This window comes from Pongo pygmaeus, chromosome 19 (assembly GCF_028885625.2).
Source record: "Pongo pygmaeus isolate AG05252 chromosome 19, NHGRI_mPonPyg2-v2.0_pri, whole genome shotgun sequence".
In the NCBI taxonomy this organism is placed as follows: Eukaryota; Metazoa; Chordata; class Mammalia; order Primates; family Hominidae; genus Pongo; species Pongo pygmaeus.
In genome coordinates this window covers 3,644,610-3,657,555 of record NC_072392.2, presented here as the reverse complement: position 1 = coordinate 3,657,555, position 12,946 = coordinate 3,644,610, and the positions used below count along the sequence as shown (strand labels likewise).

At 55.9% G+C, this 12,946-nt stretch overlaps 1 protein-coding gene across 1 annotated transcript in view; it reads left to right on the top strand.

Moving 5' to 3' along the window:
- The window catches only part of CAMKK1 (calcium/calmodulin dependent protein kinase kinase 1), a 32,786-nt gene extending 21,584 nt beyond the window's left edge, over positions 1-11,202 (top strand). The window contains exons 13-16 of the mRNA XM_054459302.2: positions 1,956-2,043; positions 2,263-2,391; positions 5,489-5,592; positions 9,199-11,202. Of these exons, the coding sequence (XP_054315277.1) occupies positions 1,956-2,043; positions 2,263-2,391; positions 5,489-5,592; positions 9,199-9,271 (394 nt within the window). The 3' untranslated portion in view covers positions 9,272-11,202. The remainder of the gene's footprint in view (positions 1-1,955; positions 2,044-2,262; positions 2,392-5,488; positions 5,593-9,198) is intronic.
- The last annotated feature ends 1,744 nt before the right edge of the window (positions 11,203-12,946 follow it).

The window sequence follows — 12,946 nt, the reverse complement described above, 5'->3', positions numbered from 1 at the left end:
GAGACCAGCCTGGCCAACATGGTGAAACCCTGTCTCTACTAAAAATACAAAAATTAGCCAGGCGTGGTGGTGCACATCTGTAGTCCCAGCTACTTGGGAGGCTGAAGCACGAGAATTGCTTGAACCCGGGAGGCAGAGGTTTCAGTGAGCCTGGGCAACAGAGCAAGACTCTGTCTCAAAAAAAAAAAAAAAAGAAGAAAGAAACTGAATAAGGCCGGGTGCGGTGGCTCACGCCTGTAATCCCAGCACTTTGGGAGGCCAAGGAGTCCAGATCACGAGGTCAGGAGATCGAGACCATCCTGCTAACATGGTGAAACCCCGTCTCTACTAAAAATACGAAAAAAACTAGCCGGGCATAGTGGCGGGTGCCTGTAGTCCCAGCTACTCGAGAGGCTGAGGCAGGAGAATGGCGTGAACCCGAGAGGCGGAGCTTGCAGTGAGCCGAGATCGTGCCACTGCACTCCAGCCTGGGTGACAGAGCGAGACTCTGTCTCAAAAAAAAACAAAAACAAAAACAAAAACCCAAAAAACAAACAAAAAAAGAAAATGAAATGGGACTTGTACATAGCGACTCCTGCTCTCTTCTGCTTATTTCCTGTGTGGTCCCCAAGCCCTGTTGAGCCCTCCTCTTCCCTGCCTCTGGGCCTTGTTGCCACTTGTACCCCTTGCCTCATTCAGGCCTCAGGCGCCTCCCCAGACTTATCTAGCCACCTTCCCCCTGGTCTCGCTGCTGCTGGCCTCCCTCCAGTCCAGCCAACACATTCAGGCGGGGACAGCCCTGACAAAGCCCAACAAATCTGCCTGCATCTCCTGCCTGAAGTTGGTCTGAAGCTTCTCAAAGCCACGCCCTGGCCCTAGCATTCACACATCTCCGGGTTCTGCCACCCGCTCATCTGGGGCCACCTCACTCCCTTTCCCGAGCACCAGCCAGCTGGCTTCTGTCCATTTCCTCCTCATCCTGTGATTGCCTTCCCTCCCAGCCTCTACAGTTGTACCCCTGGTGCCTCTCTTCCTGCTATACCCCCTGCCAGGGGTGTCTTTCCCCTCAGCCCGGGAATTGTAAAAGGGATGAAGCATCTAAGACAACAGGGGGAAACGAAGTCAACTGTCCTGAGAGTGGCTTTCTGCTCCCCAGTCTTGGAAGGATGGGCTCCCCAAGACCACTGGTGGCAAAGAAACCTGGGGTTTGGCTGGGCGCGGTGGCTCACGCCTGTAATCCCAGCACTTTGGGAGGCCAAGGCAGGCGGATCACGAGGTCAGGAGATCGAGATCATCCTGGCTAACACGGTGAAACCCCGTTTCTACTTAAAATATAAAAAATTACCTGGGCGCGGTGGCGGGTGCCTGTAGTCCCAGCTACTCAGGAGGCTGAGGCAGGAGAATGGCATGAACCCGGGAGGCGGAGCTTGCAGTGAGCCGAGATCGCGCCACTGCACTCCAGCCTGGGCGACAGAGTGAGACTCTGTCTCAAAAAAAAAAAGAACCCTGGGGTTTGGGCAGAGAGAGTTGGAGCTTATGTGGCGCTGAGGGGGCTGCTCCCTCCCATCTGAGTCTCCCATCTCTGCCTGCACTCTTCTGGCTGGCACTGTGGCAGCCTGCTAACCTCCCTGGGCCTCGGTTTCCTCCTCTGTCAAACGAGAGAGGATCTTCTCTGGGTGTAGAAAAGGATGAGGTGGTGAGTGGGACTGAAGCCCCTGGTGTCCCGTAAAGCGACTCTCCTCACCATCTTTGCCACCCAGTGGGGTGTCCAGCACCCATGGAACTCTGTGCCTCTGTCCTGAAGGGAGACTTTACTTCCTGCTCAGGAAAGGCTCCCTAAGCCCTTGTGAAATTCCCGCCTGCTGTCCGGAACTCAGTCTTCCCATCCGAGGGACGAGGGTTTCGGGAGGAGAGGTGGACAGGAAGGGGTCCTCATCAGCGGTCCCACCCTCCTCTCCTTCCTTCGCCCTCTCCAGGCCAGAAATCAGCGAGGAGCTCAAGGACCTAATCCTGAAGATGCTAGACAAGAATCCCGAGACAAGAATTGGGGTGCCAGACATCAAGGTCAGGGAACTGGAGGTCTTGGGCTGGGCTGGGACACAGAAAACAGGCGTCAGTTTCCCTTTCTGGAGAGATCGACACCAGGATGCATGTGTGTTGGGTTTGAGTCTGGACTCTGGACCCCTCCAGGTGATTCTGGTAAAGGCCTGGAGTCCTTTGCTGACTGAGTGTCTGCCTATGGCCTGACCTCTCCCCCTCTCCCTGCCCTCCCGGCCCCGACAGTTGCACCCTTGGGTGACCAAGCACGGGGAGGAGCCCCTTCCTTCGGAGGAGGAGCACTGCAGCGTGGTGGAGGTGACAGAGGAGGAGGTGAAGAACTCGGTCAGGCTCATCCCCAGCTGGACCACGGTGGTAAGAGCCAGGACAGATGCTCCCTTGTCCTGGAGGGCCTGGGGGACCTGAGCCTTGCTCTGTGCCTGGCTCCTTGTGGGGACAGAGGCCTGCCTGGCCAGCCAGCTATGATCCTGGGCCACTGGAGCCGCCATTCTGCTGGAGGCCCATGGAGAAGGAGGTCTTGTGGTCGGGAGAACAGGAGGCTTGGTGAGGAGAGTGACTGATTTAAAGAAATACCGGGCGTGGGGCCGGGCGCAGTGGCTCATGCCTGTAATCCCAGCACTTTGGGAGGCTGAGGTGGGCAGATCACGAGGTCAGGAGATCGAGACCATCCTTGAAACCCCGTCTCTACTAAAAATATAGAAAATTAGCCAGGTGTGGTGGCAGGCGCGTGTATTCCCAACTACTCGGGAGGCTGAGGCAGGAGAATGGTGTGAAGGTGGGAGGTGGAGCTTGCTGTGAGCCGAGATCGCGCCACTGCACTCCAGCCTGGGCCACAGAGCAAGACTGCGTCTCAAAAAAAAAAAGAAAAGAAAAGAAAAAAAGAAGAAAGAAATACCAGGCGCTGTGGCTCATGCCTGGAATCCCAGCACTTTGGGAGGCTGAGGCGGGTGGATCACGAGGTCAGATCATCGAGACCATCCTGGCTAATACGGTGAAACCCCATCTCTACTAAAAATACAAAAAAATTAGCAGGGCGCGGTGGCGGGCACCTGTAGTCCTAGCTACTGGGGAGGCTGAGGCAGCAGAATCGCTTGAACCTGAGAGGTGGAGGTTGTAGTGAGCCAAGATCACGCCATTGCACTCCAGACTGGGTGACAGAACGAGACTCCATCTCAAAAAAAAAGAAAGAAAGAAAGAAAGAAATAGACGGCCCTTGCTCAGCAGCAGCAGTCACCGTGACTGGAAGAAGCATTTCCTTCCGTCCAGTTACTGAGCTTCCGTTCTCCAGGCACTGCACAAGGTGCCGAGGTCAAGGCAGGGGAATGGCCTGGGCAGCCTTTGGATTGGAGGAGCGGCCCCAAAGCCCACGTATCAGTTAGGCGGCGCCTGCGTCTCCCCCATAGCCCGCGTATCAGTTACACGGGCCTGCGTCTCCCCCAGCGCGCGTATCAATCAGGCAGCGCCTGCGTCTCCCCCAGAGCCCGCGTATCAGTTAGGCAGCACCTGTGTCTCCCCCAGAGCCCACATATCAGTTAGACGGGCCTGCGTCTCCCCCAGCGCCCGCATATCAATCACGCAGCGCCTGCGTCTCCCCCAGATCCTGTGTATCAGACGGTGCCTGTGTCTCACCCAGTGTCCTCGTATCAGTTAGACGGCACCTGCTTCTCCCCCAGAGCCCACGTATCAGACGGGCCTGCGTCTCCCCCAGCACCCACATATCAATCAGGCAGTGCCTGCGTCTCCCCCAGATCCTTCGTATCCGTTAGACAGTACCTGCGTCTCCCCCAGTGCCTGCTCACGTTGGCTCTGTGGGGTCCCTGGAACCAGGCAACTCCCACGGGGTCCCCATGACCACTTGCCTGGTCTTAGCCACCATCTCCTTTTTCCCAGACCACTGGAAGAACCTCCCACGCTGTCCCTTGCTTCTACTCTCGCTCCCTGTCCCCCTGCTCAATGCTCAACTCAGCACCCAGCATGGTCCCAGTGGCGTGAGTGTGTCACCTCCCAGCTCAGAGCCTGCTTCTCACCTGGGCTGCTGTGTCCCTCAGAATCGGACCTCCAGCCTGTGCCCCACCACCCGCCCTGTTTTTCTGCAGGGCTCCCGCACCGTCCCCCCATCATGCACTCAGCTCTGGCCACATGCCATGGAAGGGGCTGCCCCAGAGCCTTCAGATTTCGCTTGCCTCTGCTTGGGGAGCCCCACCCCCGATGGCCACGGGACTCGCTCCCTCACTTCCTTTGGCTTTTTATGCCAGGGTCCCCTCCTAGAGAGGAGCGAGCCTTCCCTGACCTCGTAGCTTCAGCCTCCCCTGCGTCACACATCGCCATTCACTTGTTTTATTTTTTTCCTTTCCACTTACTGACATACATAATTTACTGATTTTTCTTCTTTACTTATTGCCTGTCTCCCCCAACTAGAATATAAGCTGTAGATGGCCGGGTGCAGTGGCTCACTCCTGTAATCCCAGCACTTTGGGAGGCCAGGGCGGGAGGATCACTTGAGGTCAGGAGTTTGAGACCAGCCTGGCCAACATGGTGAAGCCCCGTCACTTCTAAAAATACAAAAAATTAACCGGGTGTGGTGGTGGACACCTGTAATCCCAGCTATTCAGGAGGCTGAGGCAGAAGGATCATTTGAACCCGGGAGGCAGAGATTGCAGTGAGCCGAGATTGTGCCACTGCACTCCAGCCCTGGGCAACAAGAGCAAAACTCTGAAAAAAAAAAAAAAAAAAGAGGCCATATGGCTATATGAGGGCAAGAATTTTGGCCTCAGTGTGGCCCCAGGGCCTAGGGTAGTGTCCAGCACATGGTAGGCAGCCAGTGGTGACCACTGTTGACAGGATGGATGGAGACAAGCGAGTGAGTGAGGGGACTGGCAAGCGTGCCTCTGGCTCTCTGCATGCGTGTGAGTCGGCGTGTCTGTGGGCACGGCATGGAACCGTCCTTGTCATGGAGGAGGGACAGGCAGAGAGCCAGGCTGCGGCAGCTGCTCCCCGCCTGGCAGCCCCACTGGCTCGGCCACTGGCTGCGGCTCGGCCGCTTCCCGGGCCGCCCTGCAGTAGCATCTTGGCATCCTCTCTGCAGCCGGAAGTCGGGAAGGATGGCACAGCATCCCTCCACGGCGTTGCTGCCGTAGCGAGAAGGTGTCTTCGAATGGACTCCCACTTCCCTCCCGGGCCCTCCCCACTCTCAGCCTGGCCTTGCGGACCCTTCACGGGCTGGTCCTGGCCCCCTCCTCATGCACCAGCGGCACCCGGCTCCTCACCATTCCAGGAATTTGCCCCCAGCCACCGGCGCCGTGTGTTCTTGCCCTTGCCATTTCATGCTGTGCTGATTGAAATGGGACCCGCACTGCAGCCCCCTTGGCAGCTGCTCTCGGGGAATCGGAGCAGAGGCTGCGTGTCTAGGAGCCTGGGGCCTGTGCTCCTCACGCCGCCGTGTCCTCCTCAGATCCTGGTGAAGTCCATGCTGAGGAAGCGTTCCTTTGGGAACCCGTTTGAGCCCCAAGCACGGAGGGAAGAGCGATCCATGTCTGCTCCAGGAAACCTACTGGTGTAAGTACTGGTGGGCCGGGGCCTGCCGGGCGCTCCCTGGAGTTGGGTGGGGAGGTCTGAGGCCCATCCTCCCAGTCTCACTGTCATTGGGTCGAGGCCAGAGCCTGGGGACTTGGCCAGGTCTCGGAGTTGGCCCTATTTGCATCTCTGTCCCCAAGGTTAGTCGGGGCTAGAAGGGACCTTTTGGGCCCAGCCCTTGCTTCTTCATTCCTGGGGCCAGCATCCCTCACATACACACTTCCAGGGATGAGGAGCTCACGCAGCCCCTCCATGGGACAGGAAGACCCTTCTTCCATGAAACTTGATGTCACTCTCTCACTGGGTCCAGCCCCTCTGGGGCTTCAAATCTGTGGCCGCTTCAGCCCTTGGCAGCCTGGCAGAGGTTTGCAGACAGGCTGATGTCGGCTTCCTGTAGGAGGCTGGCGGGCTGTAGAGGAGGGGTGCTGGCCCCTCTGCCTGGCCCTGGGGACTGTTGGCTGCTCTCCCAAGTGGCCCAGGCTTTCTGCAGCCATTGCTGGGGCTCTGCGCCCAGTCAGCACTTTGTGAGTGCTTGTCCAGTGAGTAAGCAGGGACAGGCCGGCCGGTGGACTGCAGGAGAGGAACCCACATTTGCCGAGGGCTCCCTATGGCGAGCCATGCCTGTGGGTTCACCTCCTCCTAGGAGGGTCCAGAAAAGCAGATCCACCGAATTCTTCCACTATAATAAAAGCCAGTCTGGGATGCTAATAAGGCCTGCTGGAGTTTGTACACAAACCTGCAGAGAGAAAACCGGCGGGGTCCTGAACCACAGCGTGGTCCTGGGACAGCCACTGCCATCCTCTGGCCCCAGAAGGAAGCTTCGGGGAAGGGGCTGGTGGGAGTTGTTTGCCCCACCCCAGCCTGCTCTGTGTGGAAGGCGCACTCCCCAGAGGGGTGAGTGCCAGGCGCTGTCCGTGTACCTTGGCTTCACGCTGTCACCAGGCCTGTCCGGGACCACCATGTTGGTTTCCCGTGAGGCCTCCCTCTCGTAAGAGGGCCCTTCAGAAGGGTCGGATCCCCTCGTAGTGGACAAACTGACATCTGCTCCCTGCTGGAGGTTGCTTGCATGCAGGGAGAGCCTCATAATGAGGTGGGGGGCCTGGGAGAGGCCTGGAGGTCCCAGCTGCAGCTTTTCTATCATCTCTTCAGTGAGGTGGTTGCGGTTGGGGTAGGATTCTCTGAGCTCATCCGGGAATGTAGGCCCCTGATGCTGGAATTGTGCTTAGTGTAGGGGGAGAGGGAGCATATATAATTTGACATCCAAATGGGGACATTTTTGAGAGTGAAAGGGGAAGCCATTAATAATTATGCCAGCACGGCCAGGCACGGTGGCTCATGCCTGTAATCCCAGCACTTTGGGAGGCTGAGGCGGGCGGATCACAGGGTCAGGAGATCGAGACCATCCTGGCTAACACGGTGAAACCCCGTCTCTACTAAAAATACAAAAAATCAGCTGGGCGTGGTGGCAGGCACCTGTAGTCCCAGCTACTCAGGAGGCTGAGGCAGGAGAATGGCGTGAACCCGAGAGGCGGAGCTTGCAGTGAACCGAGATCGCGCCACTGCACTCCAGCCTGGGTGACAGAGCGAGACTCCGTCTCAAAAAAATAATAATTATTATGCCAGCACAGTGGCTCATGCCTATAATCCCAGCATTTTGGGAGGCCAAGGCAGGATTGCTTGAGGCCAGGAGTTCAAGACCAGCCTGGGCAACATAGCAAGACCCCATCTCTAAAAAAAAATAAATAAATAAATTAGCCGGGCGTGGTGGTGGGTGCCTGTAGTCCCAGCTACTCAGGAGGCTGAGGTAGGAGGATTGCTTGAGTCTGGGAGGTGGAGGTTGCGGTGAGCTGAGATTGCACCACTGTACTCCAGCCTGGGTGACAGAGCCAGACCCTGTCTCAAAAAAAAAAAAAAAAAAAGTAATAATAATTATGCCAGGACAACAGGTGGACACCTGGTCCTTCTGACTCAGAGCCTGTGGTCCAGCACCCCCTAGTGGCGGAACAAGCCAGACACAGGATAAAGATACATTTAGTGCCTAGGTTGTGCCTGGCAGAGTGACAAGATTGGGCTTAATACTTTCCAGCTATAAAATTCTAGAATTCTGTGACGCAAGTTTAATTTGGGGTAGAGTTTTTTTTTAAAAAAAAAATAGAGATGGAGTCTTGCCACGTTGCCCAGGCTGGACTTAAACTCCTGGCCTCAAGCCATTGCCCACCTTGGCCTCCGAAAGTGCTAGGATTACAGGCATGAGCTACCACACCCAGCCTCCAGGTTTAACTTTGAAAGCAGATTTTACCTCATCATCAAGTCCCAATATTTATCCTTGATAGACTGTTTTGGGTTTTTGTTTGTTTGTTTGTTTTGAGATGGAGATTCACTCTTTTTGCCCAGGCTGGAGTGCAACGGCGCAAACTGGACTCACTGCAATCTCCACCTCTCACGTTCAAGCAGTTCTCCTGCCTCAGCCTCCCAAGTAGCTGGGATTACAGGTGCATGCCACCACCACACCGGCTAGTTTTTGTATTTTTATTAGAGACGGGATTTCACCATTTTGGCCAGGCTGGTCTCAAACGCCTGACCTCAGGTAATCTGCCCCCCTCAGCCTCCCAAAGTGCTGGGATTACAGGCGTGAGCCACTGTGCCCGGCCATAGAGTTTTTAATAGTTTGGGATAATTGTAGAAACTCAGTAGTAGAGTTAAGTGGGGTTGGTCCTTTTTAAAGATATCAAAACCCATTTACTGGTTATTTTAAAAAGAGACATTTTGGGAGGAAAATTAGATATAGAAATCTGTTGAATATGTGACAGAATCCCAAGACTGATAGATGGACTCTGCCCTGTGAACAAGGCAAAGAAAAATGCAAAATGAAAGCCTCTCTACCCAGATCTGCTGGGGGCTGACTGAGGTCAACACAGAAGGCCCTCAGGCCGGGCACAGTGGCTCACGCCTGTCATCCCAACACTTTAGGAGGCTGAGGTGGATGGATCACTTGAGCCCAGGAGTTTGAGACCAGCCTGGGCAACATGGTGAAACCCTGTTTTTATAGAGATAAAAAAATACAAAAATTAGCTGGGCGTGGTGGCATGTGCCTGTAGTCTCAGCTACTCAGGAGGCTGAGGTGGGAGGATCGCTTGAGCCTGGGAGGCAGAGGTTGCAATGAGCTGAGATCTCACCACTGCACTCCAGCCTGCGCGACAGAGTGAGACCATGTCTCAAAACAACAACAACAACAAAACCACACACACACAGAGAAGGCCCTTGACCAGGCTGATAGTTGGAGGATGTAGGGAAGTCAGCTGGGTCAGACCGTGAGAGGCTCCGGAGGCCATGCTGGGAGGTTTAGACTTCATCTCTGGTCAATGGGGGGCCACGGAGGTGTTGCGGGCTGAGGCTGGGGGCTGGGAGACCGGCAAGCAGCAACTGCCGTGATGTAGGGAGGCCAGAGGGAGGCCAAGCCTGGGGCAGCGGGTGAAGGGGGCTTTGAGAGATTGTGGGATTCAGATTCCTGTGTGTGTGAGGGAGAGTATCTCCCTGAGTGCATATTCTGACCCTGAGGTCCCTCTGTCCCTGGTGTCCCCTGAACAGGAAAGAAGGGTGTGGTGAAGGGGGCAAGAGCCCAGAGCTCCCCGGCGTCCAGGAAGACGAGGCTGCATCCTGAGCCCCTGCATGCACCCAGGGCCACCCGGCAGCACACTCATCCCGCGCCTCCAGAGGCCCACCGCCCTCATGCAACAACCGCCCCCGCGGGCAGGGGACTGGGGACTGCAGCCCCTCTCCCGCCCCTCCCCCATCGTGCTGCATGACCTCCACGCACGCACGTCCAGGGACAGACTGGAATGTATGTCATTTGGGGTCTTGGGGGCAGGGCTCCCTCGAGGCCATCCTCCTCTTCTTGGCCCTCCTTGGCCTGACCCATTCTGTGGGGAAACCAGGTGCCCATGGAGCCTCAGAAATGCCACCCAGCTGGTTGGCATGGCCCGGGGCAGGAGGCGGGGGCAGGAGACCAAGATGGCAGGTGGAGGCCTGGCTTACCGCAACGGAAGAGACCTCCCGCTGGGGCTGGGAAGGCCTGGCTCAGCTGCCACAGGCATATGGTGGAGAGGGGGGTACCCTGCCCACCTTGGGGTGGTGGCAGCAGAGCTCTTGTCTACTCAGACACTGGTATTGGGGCTCGGACCCCTCACTGGGGAGAGGGCCAGTGTTGGAGAATTCTGATTCCTTTTTTGTTGTCTTTTAGTTTTGTTTTTAACCTGGGGGTTCGGGGAGAGGCCCTGCTTGGGAACATCTCACGAGCTTTCCTACAGCTTCTGTGATTCCCAGCACAGCCCATCATTATTTGGCAGCCAAGCGGATGGAACTAACTTTCCTGGACTGTGTTTCACATTTGGCGTTATCTGGAAAGTGGACTGAACAGAATCAAGCTCTGAGCAGAGGCCTGAAGCGGAAGCACCACATCATCCCTGCCCATCTCCCTCCCTTGATGGTGCCCCAGAGCTGAGGCTGGAGAAGATGCCAGGGCTGACTTCGACCGAGGGCCATGGACGCGACAGGCCTGTGGCCCTGCGCATGCTGAAATAACTGGAACCCAGCCTCTCCTCCTACACTGGCCTACCCATCTGGCCCCAAGAGCTGCACTCACACTCCTACGACGAAGGACAAACTGTCCAGGTTGGAGGGATCATGAGACACAGAACCTGGAGGGGTGTGCACGCCGGCAGGTGGCCTCTGCGGCAATTGCCTCACCCTGAGGACATCAGCAGTCAGCCTGCTCAGAGCGGAGGTGCTGGAGCATGTGCAGACACAGCTCTTCCGGAGCAGCCTTCACCTTCTCTCTGGGATCAGTGTCTGGCTGGCCGGCGTGGCATTTGCTGACCGAATGCTCATAGAGGTTGACCCCCACAGGGAAATCACACAGGACTCGGACACTGCCCTGGAAACATGGATGGACAAGGGCTTTTGGCCACAGGTGTGGGTGTCCTGTTGGAGGAGGGCCTGTTTGGAGAAGGGAGGCTGGCTGGGGGAGAAACCCGGATCCCGCTGCATCTCCGCGCCTGTGGGTGCATGTCGCGCCTCCACGCGTACACGCATGTGCGTGCTCATCTGCTGCACACAGCTCACTCGTATGTCCTGCACTGGTACATGCATCTGTAATACAGTTTCTACGTCTATTTAAGGCCAGGAGCCGAATGTGCCCCATTGTCAATGGGTCCACGTTTCTCCCCGGCTCCTCTGGGCTAAGGCAGTGTGGCCCAAGGCTTAAAAAGTTACTCGGTACTGTTTTTAAGAACACTTTTATAGAGTTAGTGGAAGGCAAGTTAAGAGCCAATCACTGATCCCCAAGTGTTTCTTGAGCATCTCTGAGCGTCTGGTTTGGGGGGACCACGTCGATCGGACCCACCCTTGGAAAGCTCAGGGGTGGGCCCAGTTGGGATGCTCACCCTGTCACTGAGGGTTTTGGTTGGCATCATTGTTTTTGAATGTAGCACAAGCGATGAGCAAACTCTATAAGAGTGTTTTAAAAATTAACTTCCCAGGAAGTGAGTTAAAAACAATAAAAGCCCTTTCTTGAGTTAAAAAGAAAAAAAAAAAAAGGCTTGTGTGCACATTTTCTGCATCTGGATATACGTTCTTTCTCAGCAGCTGGAACAGCTGGCTTTGTTGAATTTTCTGGAAGCGTCTGAGGCACCCTGAGTCCCTGAGCAGGACAGTGGTGAGAGGTGCTCTTGGGGGAGGGAGGGAGCGGGAAGGGCTGGCTCAGGAGGTGACGGGGCTGCAGTCCAGGGTACAGCTGAGGCTCCTGGGCGGGTCCGTGGCCACTCCTTGGGACGAACTGCCTGTTTCACAGGGGCTCAGGAGGCCAAGGTCTGGTCCGGGTAGGAGCCATAGCTCCTTCTTTTGGGGCAGAGGTCCCTATGGTGTCACAGGAGTGCCTGTGACACCAGCCCCGTGACCTCCCATCCCCACTTAGCCTTGGACACTGGTACAGACTTTTAGGACCCCACACCTCTGTTCCCATGGTACAGCCCTCCAGGGCAGCGACGAAAAGAGTCCTCCTTAAGGTCACACAGCCCTGAGCTTGAATCCAAGCTTTGCTACTTAAAAATTGTGTGACCTCTGGCAGGTCATTGGAGGAGCCTCAGTTCCCTTATTGATTTAATGGGAATGTTCCCGTGGGGTTTTTTGTTTGTTTGAGATTTTTTGAGACTTGCTCTGTCACCCAGGCTGGAGTGCAATGGCAAGATCTTGGCTCACTGCAACCTCTGCCTCCTGGGTTCAAGCGATTCTCCTGCCTCAGCCTCCCGAGTAGCTGGGACTACAGGCGCCCGCCACCATGCCCCAGCTAATTTTTTGTATTTTTAGTAGAGATGGGGTTTCACCATGTTGGCCAGGCTGGTCTTGAACTCCTCACCTCAGTTGATCTGCCCACCTGGGCCTCCCAAAGTGCTGGGATTACAGACATGAGCCACCGCGCCCACCTCCCATGGGGTTTGAATGCAAAAAATGCAAACGTTTTCGTCTGCTCTCACACCACGACAGTGAACACAGAAGACTTCTGTGACCGGCCGGGCGCGGTGGCTCACGCCTGTAATCCCAGCACTTTGAGAGGCCGAGGAAGGCGGATCATGAGGTCAGGAGATCGAGACCATCCTGGCTGATATGGTGAAACCCCGTCTCTACTAAAAATACAAAAAATTAGCCAGGCGTGGTGGCGGGCACCTGTGGTCCCAGCTACTCAGGAGACTCAGGCAGGAGAATGGCGTGAACCCAGGAGGCGGAGGTTGCAGTGAGCTGATTGCGCCACTGCACTCCAGCCTGGGTGACAGAGAAAGACTCTGTGTCAAAAAAAAAGAAAAAAAAAAGACTTCTGTGACCAACTATGTGGAGTCTCCCCCACCCCCATATCCCTTCTGCAGCAGACACCAGCCAGGTGTCTTCTAACTCAATTCCGACACTGTCTGCTTGGAAACAGTATCGGATCCCACAGGTTGAGGACACAAGCCTACAAGACAGTCCCTCAGTCAGACACCAGTCACGAGTCCCAGCCTCTGGAGTTTCTGTCCCACCGGCTTCAAGTTGGGGTTCCCACAACCCTCTCTTTGGGTTTGATTAATTTGCTGGAGCGGCTCACAGAACTCACAGAAACACGTTTACTGGTTTATTATAAAGGATTTGGCAAACGATACAGATGAGGGGAGATGCACAGGGCAAAGGACGGGGGAGGGGTGGAGAGCTTCCATGTCCCCCCAGGATGCCACCCTCCAGGGACCTCCATTGTTCAGCTCTCCGGAAGCTCCTCAAACCTTGTCCTTTTGGGGGTTTTGTGGAGGTTTCA